The 19,822-nt window shown below is 48.2% G+C and overlaps 1 protein-coding gene across 1 annotated transcript; it reads right to left on the bottom strand.

Moving 5' to 3' along the window:
* Positions 1-861: 861 nt before the first annotated feature.
* On the bottom strand, positions 862-3,601 carry LOC146027144 (E3 ubiquitin-protein ligase TRIM39-like). Its single transcript, XM_083158104.1, has one exon. The coding sequence runs from the start codon at positions 2,828-2,830 to the stop codon at positions 1,133-1,135; it is 1,698 nt and encodes a 565-aa protein (XP_083014230.1). The 5' UTR covers positions 2,831-3,601; the 3' UTR covers positions 862-1,132.
* Positions 3,602-19,822: the final 16,221 nt, after the last annotated feature.

Raw genomic sequence — 19,822 nt, 5'->3', positions numbered from 1 at the left:
AGGGAGCACAGGAGATAGAGGGAGGGAGAGATGAGAGAGGGAGAGCCAGGCTGGGACAGTAACTTCAGTGCCGGGTCTCATAAGCAGCGTCTCCCAAAGAGCCCTGCTCCCCTGCTCACCAACGCTGCCGGGCTTCCCACTCCACAGTCGCCGCCGGGTGTCCTGTATCACCGCTACCATCAGGCCTCCCGCTCCATTGCCACCGCCAGGTCTCCTGAATCCCCGCGGCCTGCATTGAGGCACCGCCGGGACTCTGAATCCCCGCACACTGGTTCCACGGAACGTCCTGCTCCCCAACATACCGCCTCCTCGCTGTTCACCTGTGTACAGCGGCATTCACTGTCGGATGATGGCCTCCTGCTCCACAGCTCACAGGTGGTGGCATCTCCTGCCCCCACCCCCCTGCATACAGACGCTGCAGAGTCCCACGCATATCCTGCTCCCCAGCTGCTGCCGGGGGCTTGCCCGGCTTAATAATCAGATATTTTGATTTAAAAAAAATAAGAAAAAAAAAACACATCAAGAGGGTGCAGGGGATGGGCTGCTAAGTCCTCGGGCCCCCCAAGCCGCCGGGCCCCATAGCAGCTGCATCCCCTGCACCCTCTATAGTTACGCCACTGCTTTGAGCCACACCCATTACCAGCATGTCATTGGTTCCCCGGTCCTGTGCCCACAACACATGCCGATCCCTGACAGAAGCGGGGTAGGTCTTCTCTAGGTGACCGCTTTACCATAGAGATGTTTTATGTCTTCATACAGAAAAACCAGGACTGTCGCACCACAACAGCTACTGAGACAATAATGCAAGATACCAGAAACATTCCGGAACCTTTATTAGTTACTTCACTAATAAATAATTGAAGAAAACTCATTTATTAACTGAAGAATACTCATAACTATAGAGTTACATAGAAATATTACGCTGTACTAATGACTATGAATGATATACTGTATATTTGCACTGTCAGAAATAGAACAACAATGTTGGACATGACACACAACTACTGTAACACTGAATACACAACTTGCAGTGCCCACACAATTATACACCAATTCCCTGCACCTGACTCACTGTCTGTATATACATATATACTGAACTTCTGTATTATTCTATGGACTAATGTCAAACCAATCAGATTCCTCTCCCTGACTGACCCAGGCTATCCACACATACGTGTACAGAACCCTCTTCCCATACAGCATGCAGGGGCTCAGTGAAGGTGGCAGTGTAGGTGTGTAAGTGTCTGGTCAGGTCACACACAGAATAAAAGGACATAGAATAAAAGGACAGTTGTCCTGCCTCATAATCCAGATAAATCCTCACTCTTTCATATTCAAGATTATCAGGTAATGTGATCGTCTTACTGTCATGTATCACTGAATCCCTATTATCACGAGTCCTATTCAAGCACCAAGACTTGTTATTACATCCAATTTGTGACTGTTCCCCTCTCCTGTCTATACTGGGATAACACATCCCCACACGCCAGGTGTCTGCGTTACTGATAATCACATCCCAGTAATGTCGCCCTGAGGAGAATCCCCTGGTGCTTAACACCTGAGGATAATCCTGGAATCTCTCTGGTGTCTCTGGCTGATTCTGTTCTATTAAAGACGTGAATACAGTTTTCGTGTCTTCTGAGATAAGTGTATTATTACCCGCTGTGTTTGCATCCAGTGATATGTCTGCTGGTGCCTGCACTTCGAAGCATACATTTATTCCTTTTATTATATCAGATAATATTTCTAATTTCATTGATATAAAACCCACATACAAATCTCCTACTTTATCGGCATCCTCCTTAAGTCTCTCACCCACCTCTCTATTCAACTTCTCAGTATCTCCCTCCTCCAGTATGCCCCCGTCTTCCTCCACCTGTTTTTGGACAATAGTCATTGGATCAGTCATGGAACATGGCTTCCCTGTATCAGACAAGACACCTGTATCTGGTTCCTGTAAGACAGTCATTGGGTCAGACATGTTACCCAGCTCCTCAATCTGACACATCTTCCTGGCAATCTCATCCTTCTTCATTTCCAGCTGCTGAATCAGATCGGAGACTGAGAGTGAAACATTCTCTTCCTGCCTAGAGATCTCATTCAGCACTCTCTTCTCTAGGTCCTCCAGCTGTCTCTTGAGGTCTCCAACGAGAGCAGTGACTGTCTCTGGTAAACCAGCTGCTTTTTTCGGATATTCTCTCCTGCGTTTCTGCAGACTCTGGATAATCTGATCAGTCCCCTTTCTCTTGGCGGTCAGTTTCTGCAGAACATTTCTCAGTTTCTCCTTCTTCTTCTCAGAGGCCTCACCCAGCATCTCCACCACGTGCCCCCGATGCTCTCCGACCAAACTGCAGGACACACAGATACAGACATTGTCCTCAGTGCAGAAATACTTCAAGATCTCTTTATGGAGGGAACATGTTCTTTTCTCCAAGGAAGTGGTGGGATCAACCAAGACATGTTCTGCTGACTTGTTGTGTGTCCTCCAATGTATGTCACAGAGAGAAGCTTCACATTTCAGACAGGTTTTAAGAACAGGTACTTGAGAGTGGACACAATAAGTGCAGAACATCCCAGTTCCCTCCTCTGGAATAGAGCGTACACGTTCTGCTATATTGCAGAGCTTTCTGTTTATCTCTAGTGCAGGACGATCCAGATACTCTGCTCTGCATTCTGGACAGGTAAATACTGTAGTCCCCTCCTGTGTATCCAGCACACGATCAATACAGGCCCGGCAGAAGTTGTGTCCACATCTCAGGGTGACAGGATCTATATAAATGTTCAGGCAGATGGAACAGTCCAGCTCCCGTCTCAGATCAGCAGACGCCATAGCTGGTAGCAGAAGAGAGAAATGAAAGTGAGTCTCAGACACTCAGAAATTATGTGACTCATAAGGGGAAAGCCAATTGCCATCCCATTTAGCCTCATGTTCACCCAAAAGGGTACTTATGTATTAGCACGGCGCCCATTACATAGTTTGCGTAGTGGTGTATTGAGAATACCAATACACCACAAGTATTAGCTGGGCGCCCGGCAAAGGCTACGATAACAACATAGCCAAAGCTACGTTGTCAGCGTAGCGTAGCTGGGCGCCCGGCTAATACATAAGTACCCCAAAAGTTCTCTCTACCGTATGGGGTAGTGAACACTTAAGTGAGATCCTGCCATCATAAAGTGCAAGATTGAATTTCCCCTTTTCAGACATTAAACCAAGTAAAATCCCGGGTTTTTAAAAATCCCGGTTCCATTGCAGGTGCGCAGAACCCGGGATTTTAGTCAACTAAAATCCCGGGTAGAGCCATTCAGACATACTCTAGTCCTGGGATTATGCGCATACACGTGAAAAATCCCAGGATCTGAAAGGGGTATAATTGACAGAAACGGATTGGTTGATTTGGGCAACATTTCCACTTTCACTTTCTCCAAGGCTTAATATACACTATCTTCTCCTGGGTGGGGCTAAACTTGCATATCAGGTAATAACTACAGACATAGCTTATGCATAAAGGGCCATCATATCACAAAATGTACTTACTGGTAACTGGGATTAGGCAAAAGCTACTATATTAAATTACAGTCAAATCACTTGTTACGATTCTTCAATAATTATTTTTAATAACTAATAAGCCTGGTAAAGTGATGAAGTGGAAGGTGATAACACACCAGCCAATCAACTCCCAATCAACACAGATGATTGGCTGGTGCATTATCACCTTCCACTGTACCAAGTTTAATGTTTAATACATCTGCCCCTGAATGAAAATAATATATATATATATATATATATTTTTTTTTTTTAATTTATTTATTATAGTCCCGGGAGGCGGCACTCCAAGCGTTGCTGCTATGCAATGACACACAATAAGCCGGTGCCCTCCACTGACAGTATAGGGTTGACACCTTCAAGATAAAAGTCGAACAATACAAGCTTAACCGTCAGCTTAAATTGAAGGAATTTTTCCAAGATAAAGAAGCAGCAGGTGTCACACAAAGCCTTTTACCAGCTACACTTTGTAAGAAGTCTAAATTCGACCCGTTGTCATCCAACGCATCGATTAAAACGTTTAACCGTTTGATTGAGCACGACACCAGCACAATCTTAGCTGAGAGTGATTCCAGCAGATCGAATTTCTCGCCAGCTGAGTGGAGAGCCCTAAAAACGTTGAGTACAGATTCCTCAATAACTATCCAGACGGCCGACAAAGGGGGCGGCATCGTCATTCAGAATTCTATGGATTATCTGAAAGAAATCCACAGACAACTTGCAGACACAAACGTGTACTTACCACTTCCAAAGGATCCATCCACGGGTTTCAAGCAAGAACTAGACAATATATTGGACCTTGCGCTGAAGGAGGCTCTGATCGACACAACCACACGGCAAGCATTGGGAACGGCATATCCGATTGTGCCCTTACTATATACAATCCCCAAGGTCCACAAGAGTGTGGTGGACCCCCCGGGCAGACCCATCATCTCTGAAATGTAAAGGAATGGGTGGAAGTGACCTTTGGCGCACTGGTTGTTTTTAGGATTTTCCTCTATCCAACAATGAAACGGTTAGTATGGAATCAAGATTTATTTCATATGCATGGTAAAAAGACAATAAAGACAATAGTGGTAACAGGTATTTTTCTCTCACCCAGCTAGAGGGGTGGAGCCAGGATGAAAACAGAGTGTTCCAAATGAGGTACACCCTGTAGGCTCCACAAACTTTAGACTGGGTCCACGTGGGGTTAAAAACACATCAAAAAACACATCAAAAAGGATATAAAAGGATGGAATATTCTGAATCTTTCTCACCCAGATGGAGAGGTGGAGCCAGGATGGTAAGTAACAGGGTGTCCGGGGAAAAAAAGTGCTCACCCTGTTGGCTCCACAAGCTGAAAACTGGGCAGAGGTCCTTCGTGGTGATCTGCAATCCTGTGAGGCCAACGCGTTTCAAGTCTTAAAAGACTCTTTTTCAAGGCTATAGGATTGCTGTATTGATCCTCTATTTATGTGAAAAAAGAGCGGGAAAAAGTGGGGGTGGGGAGCGGGTGTGTCCTCAAGCACCATCCCCGGAAGCGTGGTGTCCCTCCGTAATGGGTAGCCCGTTTCCAAGATGGCGTTAGAGACATCAGTTTACATTCTATCCCACTTCCAAAATGGCCGCGGATGTAACGAGGAATCATTAAAGAAACGGAGTTATTACTTCCGGCGGACGACACTGCCTCTCTATCTAGATGACAGCGGATATCACCCATCTATCCACCCGACAGAGAGAGCATTTCCCTCCGGCGAGAATCAGCCGTCATTGCATTTCTGCATTAGCCGCGCACTTCCGGTAACGGGACCGGAAGTGACGTCAGCGCTCAGACAAACATTACGGAGGGACACCACGCTTCCGGGGAGGGTGCTTGAGGACACACCCGCTCCCCGCCCCCACTTTTTCCCGCTCTTTTTTCACATAAATAGAGGATCAATACAGCAATCCTATAGCCTTGAAAAAGAGTCTTTTAAGACTTGAAACGCGTTGGCCTCACAGGATTGCAGATCACCACGAAGGACCTCTGCCCAATTTTCAGCTTGTGGAGCCAACAGGGTGAGCACTTTTTTTCCCCGGACACCCTGTTACTTACCATCCTGGCTCCACCTCTCCATCTGGGTGAGAAAGATTCAGAATATTCCATCCTTTTATATCCTTTTTGATGTGTTTTTTGATGTGTTTTTAACCCCACGTGGACCCAGTCTAAAGTTTGTGGAGCCTACAGGGTGTACCTCATTTGGAACACTCTGTTTTCATCATCCTGGCTCCACCCCTCTAGCTGGGTGAGAGAAAAATACCTGTTACCACTATTGTCTTTATTGTCTTTTTACCATGCATATGAAATAAATCTTGATTCCATACTAACCGTTTCATTGTTGGATAGAGGAAAATCCTAAAAACAACCAGTGCACCAAAGGTCACTTCCACCCATTCCTTTACATTTCAGCCTTTTTGGTGCCTTACGGGAAGACACCGGGAAGTTTGACCCAGGCAGCAAGGGGGTGCGCAGGGATACACAAGATCACCTTTTCTTCATAGACCCATCATCTCTGCCCGGGGTCTCTATATAAACCTATATCGAATTACTTGGACAGCTTCCTGCAGCCTTGTGTGCAAGGCCAACCCACGTACTTGAAGGACACAAAATCATTGCCATTGAAATTACAGGGTTTAGGCCAGTTACCAGGGGAATGTCTGCTGTCCACCGTGGATGTTGCGAGCCTCTATACATGCATTCCGCATGAGGGGGGGTTCGCGGCAGTCCGGTCGCTAATCATGGACAACCCACTGTACAAAGACCCCAACATTGACCTGTTCATAAAATTGTTGAAACTCACGTTGACCAGAATTTTTTTTATGTCCAACAGCCGTTATTACCTCCAACAGTGTGGGTGTGCGATGGGGTCCTCGGTGGCCCCATCGCTAGCCAACAGCTATATGTTTGCTGTGGAGCATCAGCTGTTTTACCAAGACCCCAGGATCAGCAGGCATCTGGTACTGTACACACGGTACATAGATGACCTGCTGATCCTGTGGGCTGGTCCTAGAAAGGAGCTGGAGGAATTATTTGATGGCCACAACGCTTCGCCTTCCCCTTCAAAATTTATGTACACCATAAGCAAGGATAACATCCACTTTTTGGATGTTAACATCAAAAATAATAGGGGTACGATTTCTACCTCGTTATTTTGCAAACCAACCGACCGCAACAATTTTTTGCTTGCCTTTAGCCACCACCCTCCCCCGCTTAAGGCAGGATTGCCGTTCTCCCAAATGCTCAGAGTCCGTAGAATTGTCAGCGACCCTGAAGAAGTGGAAGGGGCTCTTTCCAACATGGTAGAGAAATTTAGAGAACGGGGGTACCCGGTGGATGAGTTATTAAAATCTAAACGCAAAGCCCTAGCTTTCACCAGGGAACAAGCAATGAGGCCCACCAATAGAGGTAATAAGGCAGACAAATTCATCTGGGTGAATGCGTATCACCCACAGAGCAGACCGATCAGTAGAATGGCCAAATCACATTGGCCTATCATTCGCATTGATCCGGCGTTGCGGTCGCTGCACAATTCCAATCTGATGTGCGCCTATACAAGAGGGAAGAATTTGAAGGATTATCTTATCAAAAATGATGTGGTGGAAGCGAAGACCTCTACATCCTCCAATTTCTTGGGGACACCCAAGCCCGGTTGTTACAAGTGCTGCAGCTGCACAACCTGCAGCTTCAGGATTGCTGGGGACACGTTCTGTCATCCGTACTCCGGCAAATCGTATAAAATCAAACAGAGGGTAACGTGTACCTCCAGTTATGTGGTCTATCTTGTCAGCTGCCCATGTGGCCGACATTATGTCGGCAAGACAGTTTGCACGTTTAAGGAGAGGGCTGCAGCCCACAGATCTGCAATCAAACAAGCCTTGATAGCAGGGGGTAGCGAACAGCCCGTGGCCAGGCATTTTTCCACAGCTCGCCATACACTTGCTTCCTTGAGATATAGGATTATAGAACAGATACCGCCATTGAAAAGAGGGGGAGACAGAGGGTTAATTTTGTGTAGAGCAGAGAGCAGATGGATACATCGGCTCGACACACTGTCCCCCAGGGGCCTAAATGAGCATGCCGGGTTTTCCTATTTTCTTTAGGGAGACACGGCAGATGCCCATCGGGGCCGTTACGATTCACATCATGGGGTATCAGTGTAATTAGTCCCCCAGTGAGTTCCCTGTTAGTTGCAGCAGATATCTAGCGCATCCTCCACAGGCTGTGGTTGGACGCAATGTTGCCTAGGGACCAACTGTTTACATCTGTCTGTAAAGAAGGGACATGCGCTTTTCACAATTTTTAGATTATGCACTTAGCACTATTATGCATCTTTGTTGTATACACTTGTATTAGATGTCGCGTGTGTTTTAACACATTTAAAGTGTTTTTTCACATAGTTTATCGGGAGCCCGTCTTATTGGGGTTTATTCTAGTTCATTCTTTCTGACAAAATCCTTCTTAGATGGACAAAACCATGTGCACTGCAGGGGGGCAGATGTAACATGTGCAGAGAGAATTAGATTTGGGTGAGTTACTTTGTTTCTGTGCAGGGAAAATACTGACTGCATGATTTTACACTTCAATATAGATCTCACTTTGAAGAAAAACCCCACCCAAATCTAATTCTCTCTGCACAAGTTACATCTGCCCCACTCGCAGTGCACATGGTTTTGTCCATCTAAGAAGGATTTTGTCAGAAAGAATGGACTAGAATACCCCCCATTGTGCCCACATGGTTTGTTTTTAATGCATTTTTACCACACGCGATAATGATTTGGTTTCACTGTATTTTACCGGTATAATGATCTTAATGTGATTATGTTTATGTATGGGCAGATCGTGGATGCCCTTCGCAGCCGCGCCGGACGTCTCCCCTTGGTGACGTCATCAGATGGAGCTAAGCGGGATGGCTGGTGGGCGTGAGAGGATTCGGATCAGCTTAAAGGTACATTTAATCACCCATTATGTGTTGTTCTCTGCACCTTAATAAAGGGACCGCAAGGTTTCGAAACGTAGGAAGTTATCAGGGGTGAGATTTAATAGGATGAGAGATTCAAAAAAGTGAGAGATTTGGTGAGAAATCTCCAGTTTTTTTAAAGCGGCAATTATTTACACTGCAACATCAGTGTGATTTTGAAGTGTAAATGATTGCCGCTTTAAAAAAACTGTAGATTTCTCACCAAATCTCTCACTTTCTGAATCTCTCATCCTATTAAATCTCACCCTATGTCTCCTGTCTCTTCATTTACTCGGAGTGCCGCCGTCACTACATGCATATACAGCCGGTCTCCCACGGGCTACCTTCCGGCGGGCACCAGCTCATTATCTCCTACCAGGGACGCAATTAGGAGTGCCACTCTGCAAATACATTGTGTATATATATATACACAGGTTGAGTATCCCTTATCCGAAATGCTCAGGACCACGAGCATTCCGGATAAGGGAATATTCCGGTTTTTGGAATAATTTTTTTTTAGCTATACTTACCTGCCCCTGGTGGGTCCCCGATGGTCCCTCGGTGTCCATGGAGTCCTCCGGCATCCACGGCAGGCCACCAGCACTGTCTCCGGCGTCTCCAGCGGTCCCAGGAGTGCTTTGCGCAAGTTCCCAGGCACGCCGGTGACATCACCGGCGCGCACTCGCGCAAAGCACTCCTGGGACCGCTGGAGACGCCGGAGAGGATGCTGAAGGCCTGCTATGGACGCCGGAGGACTTGGTAACTTTGGAATAATTCGGATACGGGATGCCCGGATACGGGATACCCGACCTGTATATGGCTATTTTTCAGCAGGCTCCAGCAGGAACTGAGGCCCTTATTCTTTATAGTTCACTCTCTCTGACAAAATATTTGTTAGATGGACAAAACCATGTGCACTTCAGGTGAGGCAGGTGTATAACCCCGCCCAAATCTATTTATCTCTGCACAAGTAACACGTGCCTCACCTGCAGTGCACATGGTTTTGTCCATCTAACAAATATTTTGTCAGAAAGAGTGAACTAGAATAAGGGCCTCAGTTCCTGCTGGAGCCTGCTGAAAAATAGCCATATATATATATATATATACTAGGTGATTCATCGCGCCCTATGGGCGCTCTTCACACCGTCGTAAGGGGCTGCGCCCCCTTCATTTGTGAACATTTGTATATGAGAAAGATGGTTAGAATTGTATGACAGATGCCTGTATTGCAACTTGAGTTATAGATGAAATGTGTTAAATAGAGAGCATATGATGTGGAAGGGGGTGTGTATTGTTTTGTTTAATTAAAAAGCGGTTACAGAGTAAGATGTACATTGATAGTGTGGATGGTACAGTGACATTTGTGGGTGTGGGGGGGGGGGGCTGTGTGTGCATGTTGTTTAGGTGTGTGTGTGTGTGTGTGCAATAGTATAGTAGGGTGTTTTTGAGTCAGCGGCTCCCCACTGGCGGAGGTCACAACACATGAAAACAGGAGGCTGGGTAGTGATAGGGGTGTGTGGGCATAAGGGGGACTAAAGAGGAGGGTGTGAGATACTGTGCAGCTTCTGCCAGTGGGTGAGGGTCCAGTGTGGCAGTACAGGAGTACAGGATGGTGGCCCTGAGTCAGTGTCTCCTCCTACTGGGTGGGAGTTAGTGTCCATGAGAGCAGGAGGCTGGGCTATGAGGCATGATAGGGGCATGTGGGCAAAACAGCGTCAGCGACTCCCCAGTGATGGAAGTTACGGTTCAGGAGAGCAGGAAGCTGGGTAGTGATAGGGGTGTGTGAGTATACGGGGGACTAAAGAGGGGCTTAGGGGTGCTGTGAATTGTGGGAGGGGCGCGGGGGGTGCAGTGAATTAAGGGAGGGAGGGGGCGCAGTTGTCCGCGAATCGCGGGAGAGGGCGGGGGTCTGCAAAGCGTGGGAGGGGGCGTGAATTGCGGGAGGGGGGGCTGCGAATTGCGGGACGGGGGTGTGTGTGGGGGGTGACGTGAATAGTGGGAGGGGGCGTGAATCGTGGGAGGGGGGTCCGTGAATTGCGGGAGAGTGGGGCACGGGGCGCGATGAATCACCTAGTTGGTTATATATTCTTGTAGAAGGATGGTAGGATGTTGCTGTCATTCAGAATGCATTTACATAAACAGTAATAGTAGCAGTAAAAGATCTGACTTAAAACACCTACAGTAAAACAGAACAGGTGTTATATATTATACAAAGAATTGGTTGATGAGGTGTAGGTTGACGTGCACATAGTTGTCACTGGAAAAAATTGCTACAAGAAAAAATCAACACAGAAAGGTCAACACATGTAAATGTTGACATAAGTGTGGCACTTCATTGGTGTCCATGTGAACACATGAGAATGAATATGAAAACATTCAAAAAAGAAAAATAAATCTTCAAAAACTCATGTCAACCTTTTTCATTGTCGACCATAGCCGTGTCAGTGTTTTGCATGTGCCATTTAATCCTGGGGTTGCCGTGAATCGCGAGCGGGGGTGGGGGGGAGGGAGGAGGTGAGGGGTGTCCGCGAATCACGGGAGGAGGGGTCGTGGGTGGATGCCGTGAATTGCGGGAGGGGGGGTCGCGGGGGGTGTGGGTGCCGCGAATCGTGGGAGGGGGGGACGAGGGGGGTTGCAGTGAATCGTGGGAAGGTGAGTCGCAGGGGCGGGGGGTTTGCCGCAATGACAGGAGGGGGGGTCAGGGGGGGGATCGCAGTAGGGGGGGTCGCGGGGGGTGGGGGATACCGCGAAGCGCGGGAGGGGGGGCCCGGGGGTTGGCGCAAATCGTGGGAGGGGGGTCGCGGGGTGGGGCCGCATATCGCGGGAGTCGCCGCGAATTGCAGGGGGTGTGCTGCGAATCGCGGGAGGGTAGTCACCGGGGGGTGCCGCGAATCGCCACAAGAAAAAATCAAAACAGAATGGTCAACACATGTAAATGTTGACATAAGTGTGGCACTTCATTGGTGTCCATGTCGACACATGAGAATGAATATGAAAACATTGAAAAAGTGAAAAATAAATCTTCAAAAACTCATGTCAACCTTTTTCATTGTCGACCATAGCCATGTCAGTGTTTTACATGTGCCATTTAATCGTGGGGTTGCCGTGAATGGGGGGGGGTGCATACCTCCCAACATGACCCTCTCCAGGAGGGATACATCGCTGTTTCTGGACTTTCTTCTTAATTTATGGATTACCATCACCTGTGCTTAAACACCTTTCTTATCAATTACCTGTTTAAAACAGGTGATGACAATCATATATTAAGACAATCATATATTAAGATGGAAGTCCACAAACAGAGCATTCTGTCCCTCCTGGAGAGGGTCATGTTGGGAGGTATGGAGGTGTGGGGCGCTCACCTGGTGTGTCTGGTGAGTAGCTGTGTCTTTGCTGTATAACATGGAGAGGCACTGTGGGCTCACTGGGCTGGTTCTCTGTCATGTGAGTCAGTCATGTGAGTCAGTCATGTGAGTCAGAGGCTCCACCCAGCGTTACAGCTTCAGACACACTTTGAGTGACAGATGTAGCCAAATATATAAGATATATAAGATATATATATATAGATATATATATATACACCCACCTTGCCTGTTCCTGCAGTGGACAGTCCCTGTATCACCCCACAGCTACATGTAGACCTGCCTGGGAGGAGCAGCTGCTAACTGCTGAGCCGGCTCAGTTTAAAATAAATAAAACTCTGTCAGCAGCACTGATAGATCAGCGGGCAGGGGGGGGTAGGTAATCAGAAACTCCTCTGTGTGCATGTATGGGGGCTGAGGTACAAAATATGCTGAAACCACCACCCTCTGATAATTCCGATCTTAAATCTATTTAACGCTTGGTGCAAGTGACCCCCATAAATAAAGACACCTATCTGTACTTTTGTTACATATTTATATGGCACCCTCAGATTATAGGGAACACCTCCTCCCTAATCTACACTCTCAGGTGACCCCTGTTCCTCAAGTCACCCCACTTATTTCTGTAAGCCAGCACCAGTCTCCCTGACCTCCATGAGCCAATTCTCCCACCAGCTTCTCTATTCCTGCTTCCTTCCACCATTAGTCTGACATTACCCAAGTATGCTCTTACCTGGACAGCTGCTCAGTACTCTGCAGTGCTCTATTTGGCAGCACTAGACACCAGTGTGCACTGGTTGCATCTGATTCAGGGACGGGTCGTTTGCGAGCGAAGCAGATTTTTGGGCAGATCCCAAAGAGTGAGTGAGCTGCCGATCCCAAAAAGGTGAATCTTCATTCTTTTACTTTCAGTTTCGTTTTTCTTTATAATGCATTTGCCTGAACTCAGCACTGCCACCTGTGGCAGCTGAGATGTACTATCCAATTATCTCCTGTGTTCCTGATCACTGGGAAGAGCTGGCTCTCCCTGGGTCCTAGCTCCTGCTTTGTTCTTCCCTGGCAGTGAATGCAGTTACAGCAGTTTCCTAAATTACAGTCCAGGGTTTAAGGATATCCATACATGAGTCCAGATGATTAAGGGGCCCATTTATCAAAACATATTTGTGGCTAAATCCCCGAAACACCCGTTTTCGGGGGTTAGCCACAAATATTAAGTATCCCCCAAATGCATAGTTGCCGAATTTTTGGCTGCCCTCTCAGGGAGAGGGCAGCCAGCTCAGTAAAGAAGGGGGGCGGGGCCATCTCCGGGAGGGGAAAGGGGCGGTTTGGGGGCGGAGCCACATGAGTGTCTGTCCTATTAGGGGCGTGCCCATAGTGATCTCATAATTTTAGCCCCGCCCCCCGCCATGCTATGCCTGTATTTCAGGCATTGCACATCAGGGGGCGGAGCTAAAAAGCAGCGATCGCGTCATTTAACCCGGGGACCCCCCGTCGGGCGGGGGTGTCCACCGGTGATGAAGGGCAATGCGGGAGGGTTGCCCCCCTTTCTGGGGGGCCGGAAGGGGGACCCGATATCCGGGACCCTCCCGGCCATTCCAGGAGGGTAGGCAACCCTGCCCAAATGTATCAAAGGGGGGCCGCAGCAGGAATCTCCGATCCCTGCTGCGATCCCCCCTGCACCGCCGCCGGCCGCATCCCCATAGGTTTCTATGGGGGATGCGAAGCTGACGGGCAGCCCGGCTTCGCACCCCTGGGCTATTGCCATTCTGATATGGCGATAGCCCATTGTAGCCCATGGCTGCACATCGTACTGCTGAGCGGGGCAGTGCGGTGACAGGGGTCGGCGGGGGTCAGCGCATAACCGCGCATGCGCAGACCCCCCGGCTTCCGGGTCAGGGCTTCGCAGGGACGGGCTCCTTTCGGAGCCCTGTCCCTGCGCCCTCAAAATGATAAATCCAGGCGGTATTACAAGGATCCGCAATGCGATGGCTGGCGATGTCACCACGCCGGCATCGCACATTAATGATAAATGCGCCCCTTAATCAAATTGACTGAGGTAATAATTATGTCACCTGTGCTCAAGCATGGATATCCTTAGCACGGATGGTGTAATGTGCAGCACGGATGGCGTAATGGTTAGCATTACTGCCTCACAGCGCTGAGGTCATGGGTTCGATCCCCACCATGGCTCTAACTGTGCAGAGTTTGTATATTCTCCCTGTGCTTGCGTGGGTTTTCTTTGGGTTCTCCGGTTTCCTCCCACAATCCAAAAATATACAGGTAGGTTCATTGGCTCCCAACAAAAATGAACCATAGAATGTCTGTGTGTGCGTGTACATGTGGTAGGGCAGTGGTCAGGGAACTCGGTCCTCATTACCCCACACAGTGCATGTTTTGCTGGTAACCCAGCAGGTGCACAGGTGTACTAATTACTCACAGACACATTTTATAAGGTCCGCAAGTGGAGTTAATTATTTTACTTGTGATTCTGTAAGGAGACCTGCAAAACATGCACTGTGTGGGGTGATGAGGACCGAGTTCCCTGACCACTGTGGTAGGGAATATAGATTGTAAGCTCCATTGGGGCAGGGACTGATGTGAATGTTAAAATATTCTCTGTACAGCGCTGTGGAATACGAATGCGCTATATAAGAAACTGTTAAATAATACCTGAACAATGGGCCTGATTCAGACCTGTTCGCTGGGTTGCGAGTGTTTGGAGCCCAGCGAGCAGGTAGCCGCCGTCCCACTGAATGTACGCCCCCTGCACTTCTCCGCCACTGTGCGTGGGTGTGAGCGCGTAGGAGGAAATCATTCACCATCCAATTATTTTCCCCTGATCGCAGCACTGAGTGAGCCAGGACTCACTCGGCACTGGGAAGGCCACAGGGAGAAGGAGGCCACTGATGACATCAGCGACCCTACCTCCCGACGTTCCGAACGCCAGCAGGGTGTACGCCCCCAAACGCCTGCAGGGTGCCAATCACCCTGTGAGCAGCGAGCGAATGCTAGCCTTGATGACTCGCGCATGCAGTACAGTGTGCATGCACGGTCGTTCGATTATCAGACAGGCTGCAACTTCGCAGCCCGTCTGGATTGGGCCCCGATCCAATGGTGCACCGAGTTCTGCATTGTGTAGTGAGTACACACATGCACGACGCAGGGGACAATGGCGCAATGTAGGATTTATTTATTACCGTTTCTTATATAGCGCAGCAGATTCCGTTGCGCTTTAAAAATGTTGACAACATGGAAAGAACAAACTGACATAGAGGTTGGAGGGCCCTGCTGCAAGCTTACAATCTGTACGATGTCATGCTGCAGTCAGCAACATGGTAACGTACTTCATATCTTTTGGATGACCGTGCAGGGGATACGGTCACTAGGTCGAAAAGCATTAGCTCGACATGCATGAAGGTCAACATGACTGAAGGTCAACATGACTGAAGGTCAACATGCATGAAGGTCAACATGCATGAAGGTCAACATGCATGAAGGTCGACATGACTGAAGGTCATGAGGTTAGGTCAACAGGGTCATAAGGTTAACACAAGCATTAGGTTGATATGGGAAAGGTCGACAGTCAAAAGGTCGACATGGTTTTTTTTACTTTTTTTTGGAGCCGACATGTGCCGACAGGTGGTATTTTATGCCCTACCATCCACTAGGGTGTGGAGTAGGGTGGCCAATCCCGGGATCGGGAACGGCGGGATCCTGGGATTTTGCCCCCAAAAGGCAGTCTAATGCCGGGCAGCGTCTGAGCACCCGCTCAGACGCTTCCCGGCTTCTCCCGGTACCCGGCAGAGCAGCACTGAGCAGCGCAAACTCTCAGCGTGACAAGACCACCCGTCCCCCAACCCGGCTCCTGAAGCTGACCGTCAATCCACTCACCCACCCAACCGGCAACCCATCCACCCACCCACCCGGCAACCCAGCTGCACTTGCATGTAAGTAAATGCGGAGCAGCCAGGGCGTTTTTCTATTAGGAAAGCCAATCCCGGGATCCCGGGAATCCCAGATTGAGCATTTTTCAATCCCGAATCCCGGGATTGAAAAAAATGCCCCCGGATTGGCTTCCCTAGTGTGGAGGGATAATAAAGTAGCGTGCCAAGTGTAGCGAGGCACCGTGCCCGAAGCATGGCAGGCGCAGCTAGCCATGCAAGGGTCTGCAGTGGCACGTTTCAGTCGCAGTGTCTACATTTGGTTTAAAAAAAGTGAAAAACCCCAATGTCGACCATCTCCATGTCGATCTAATGCTTGTGTCAACCTTATGACCCTGTTGACCTAACCCCATGTCGACCTTCAGTCCTGCCGACATTCATGCATGTCGACCTAGTTGGTGTCTATCCAATGATCCATACCCCCATGCAGCATGGCCAACCAGGGCCGGATTATAATGGGGGCACAAGGGGTCAGTACCCCTGGGCCCCCCTCTAGCTAAGGGCCCCCTGTGGTTGGCATGAATTTTTTTAGCTAAAGGCGCATGGGACTGGGGTAGTGCTGCAGCTTCGCCTATCTGCCAATGTGACAATGATTAATGGTGCTGAGCATTGGGAGCCAAGGCACACTGACTGCGCATGTGTGCAGTGCCTTACTGGGAGTTGACTAAGTCCCATAACACTTTGCACCAGAGGGCAGAGGCTGAGACGTTTGTGCTGAGCTCTGATTGGTGGAGGCTTCTCAGGCCTCTTACATGCTTCTCAGGCCATTGCGAAGATCAGCCTAACATCTATATCCCCTGCAGTTACCCATTGACCAAGTTTATACTGCCTTTACTCTGTGTTTTGACAGTGTAATATTCTCCCATGCAGTTTGCGGACAGTAATGACAAGTGCAAGGGGGCCCCCCTGTCTAAAGTGCCCCGGGCCTCCCGAAGGCTTAATCTGGCACTGTGGCCAACCATAAGATGTCGCTTGCGACCGCGGGAGCGCACAACATGACATACACAATTTATCATTTCGGTGTGCCTGAAAATAACAAATGAAGCCAATATTGTTTAATTGTATTATTGTTTTATCTTTGTAGCACACTGCTGGTTATGGCTTGTACATGTATAGGGTTGGGAGTATTGTTACCATGTGACATCACTAATATTACCTTCAGGGGGGAGGTATGGAGGGGGGTACTGTTTACATCGGCCTGTGCATGCTCAAGGGTTTCACAGCAGCTGCTGAGGGGGACATGTGTTCCCTGCAGTAATGCTGAAGCGGGTGTTTGGTGAGCTGCTGCTAAGGGAAAGATTTATTGGGGTGTGGTATGATTCCGAAGGTCATAACCTGACATCGGAATCCCAACTGCCGGTAGTCCAACAGGAGGGCGACCGCTAGGAAGCCCCTTGCTTGCTTACATTGCTGAGCTTGCCACAGGTTTTATTCTCCCCTATGTGGGTCGTGGACCCCCACGAGGGAGAATAACCTGTCAGTCAGGATCCCAACTGTCGGGCATTGAACAGTAGGGATTGCGCTGTCAGACAAATGACCATCGGAATCCTGACTGTCAGAGCGTCATCCAGGACCCACTTATTGTCAGTGTCCCAATATTAACAGTACCAGTCCCGTGACACTTATGTTACCGCTACCATCACCATGACATCACTACTTTTACACTATCCTGAGGAATCACTACTGTTCTGTGAATCATCCCTGTGACATCACTAATGTTACCTGTACCTTCTCTGTGACATCACTAATGTTACCTGTACCTTCTCTGTGACTTTACGTATGTTACCTGTACCTTCTCTGTGACATCACGTATGTTACCTGTACCTTCTCTGTGACATCACGTATGGTACCTGTAGCATCCCCTGTGACATTACTAACATTACCTCCTCATTGACATCACTAATGCTAACAGTATCATCACTGTCATATGACTGATGTTACATGTATCTTTATATTACATCTAATGTCATTTATCTGACAGCTTAAAACCTATTTTAAACAAATGCTGATTTATGTGACTGATCCATTCACCATAGAGATCAGTGTCTGGTTTTCCATGGCTGAGCTGGAAACCCCGAACTCTATGGGCAGTATTCAATGAGAAAAAGCGAGCAACCCTATTCAATGTGCACTTCTCGCCGTCTTTCTAAGTGCTTTTCGCTGTGTCTCTCCATGTAGCAATTCTCCATCTTTTCATGGAGAAGTGGAATATGAACTTTTACAATAAAAGTTTTTTTTTTTTTAATTTTGGTATAAAATAAATCAGGAATTTTAATCTGAGAAAGGGCATGCTATTTTTATTCATGTGCTTATAGCACATGAATATATATTTAATTAAAAAATATATATATATATATATTTTTTTACACAGAGCAGCCAGCAGGGGGCCGGGAGCTGAGCCGCTCATTAGATATTCATATATTCACTGCACCCGATCATTACATATGCACGATCGGGTGCAGTGAATACCCGGCCCCATGTTGGCTCTCCCGGGGGGGCAGCCTGTGCTGCCTGGCTCCCGGGGAGCCCACCTCCCCCCCACATACGTTCTGGGGCAGGCATGGAGACTTCCATCTCCCTGCCTGCCACCATCCTTGGGCTCCCTGCGGCGTCACCTCATACGCAGGATTGGCTGATACTCGCCGCGAGGGGCGGCGAGTATCAGTCACATTGAAAAGTGTATAAAGTGTTGTGACGGAGAATCTCCAAACATGGAGTATCTCCGCAAAAACACGGAGAATAATCACATTGAATACTGCCCTACAGTATGTGTGGATAGCATGGAGCAGTCAGGGAGAGGAATCTGATTGGTGGGACATTAGTGCACAGAATGATGCAGCGGATACAGAAGTATATATGTATATACAGACAGTGAGTCTCGTGCAGGGAATTGGTGTATAATTATGTGGGCACTGCAAGTTGTGTATTCAGTGTTCCAGCAGCTGTGTGTCATGTTCAATGTTATCTGTTGTTCTATTCCTGACAGGGCAAATATATATCATTCATAGGGCGAGATTCACTAATAACCCCCCGAAGCACAACGCTGGCATTCGCATAGTTAATAATCGCATATGCAGTAACATATGCGATTATTAACACAAAAGCGATGCCCGGCGATGTGCACCGGGTCCCCCTTCCCTGCCAGAACCCTTACACAGCTGTAAGGGCTCCGGTTTTTCCTCCCTGCACTCAGAAGTGGTGCAGACAGGAGGAATAAATGTATGCTTCTATATGCAGACACCAGCAGACATATCACTGGATGTAAACACAGCAGGTAATGATATACTTATCTCAGGTGACATGAAAACTGTATTCACATCTTCAATAGAACTGAATCAGCCAGAGACACCAGAGAGATTCCAGGAACGTCCTCAGGTGTTAAGCACCAGGGGATTCTCCTCAGGGCGACATTACTGGGAAGTGGATGTCAGTAAGTCAGAGAGCTGGTATGTGGGGATGTGTTATCCCAGTATAGACTGGAGAGGGGATGAGTCACAAATTGGATGGAATAACAAGTCTTGGTGCTTGGATAGGAATGATAATGAGTATTCAGTGAAACATGACAGTGAGGAGATCTTGTTACCTGCCAGTATTCCCTATGATAGAGTGAGGGTGTATGTGGGTTATGAGGCAGGACAGCTGTCCTTTTATTCTGTGTGTGACATGATCAGACACTTACACACCTACACTGCCAGCTTCACTGAGCCCCTTCATGCTGCATTAGGTGTATAAGAGAGCGAGTGTCGACTAGACGCGAGAGACAATAAACTATTAGGATGGGCTCCTTTACCAATTGTAAGAGAACCGAGGGCTGATTAAGCTAGAGGTGCCATAAACTGCTGAAGTAATCCGAGATGCCTGCACTTTAAGTTGTGTTTGTTAATTGGGCTATGATGCTGCAGCAATAGCCAATTAGGGAGCAGGGGAGGAGTTCCTGCAGTTAGGAAAAGCCAGAGGGTCAGGTGATCTGCCTCTCTGGTCCGAATTTCATGGCTG

This window comes from Crinia signifera, chromosome 8, assembly GCF_055691185.1.
Source record: "Crinia signifera chromosome 8, ASM5569118v1, whole genome shotgun sequence".
Lineage (NCBI taxonomy): Eukaryota > Metazoa > Chordata > Amphibia > Anura > Myobatrachidae > Crinia > Crinia signifera.
The sequence above is the reverse complement of the archived record's forward strand: the minus strand, read 5'-3'. Positions and strand labels throughout refer to the sequence as shown.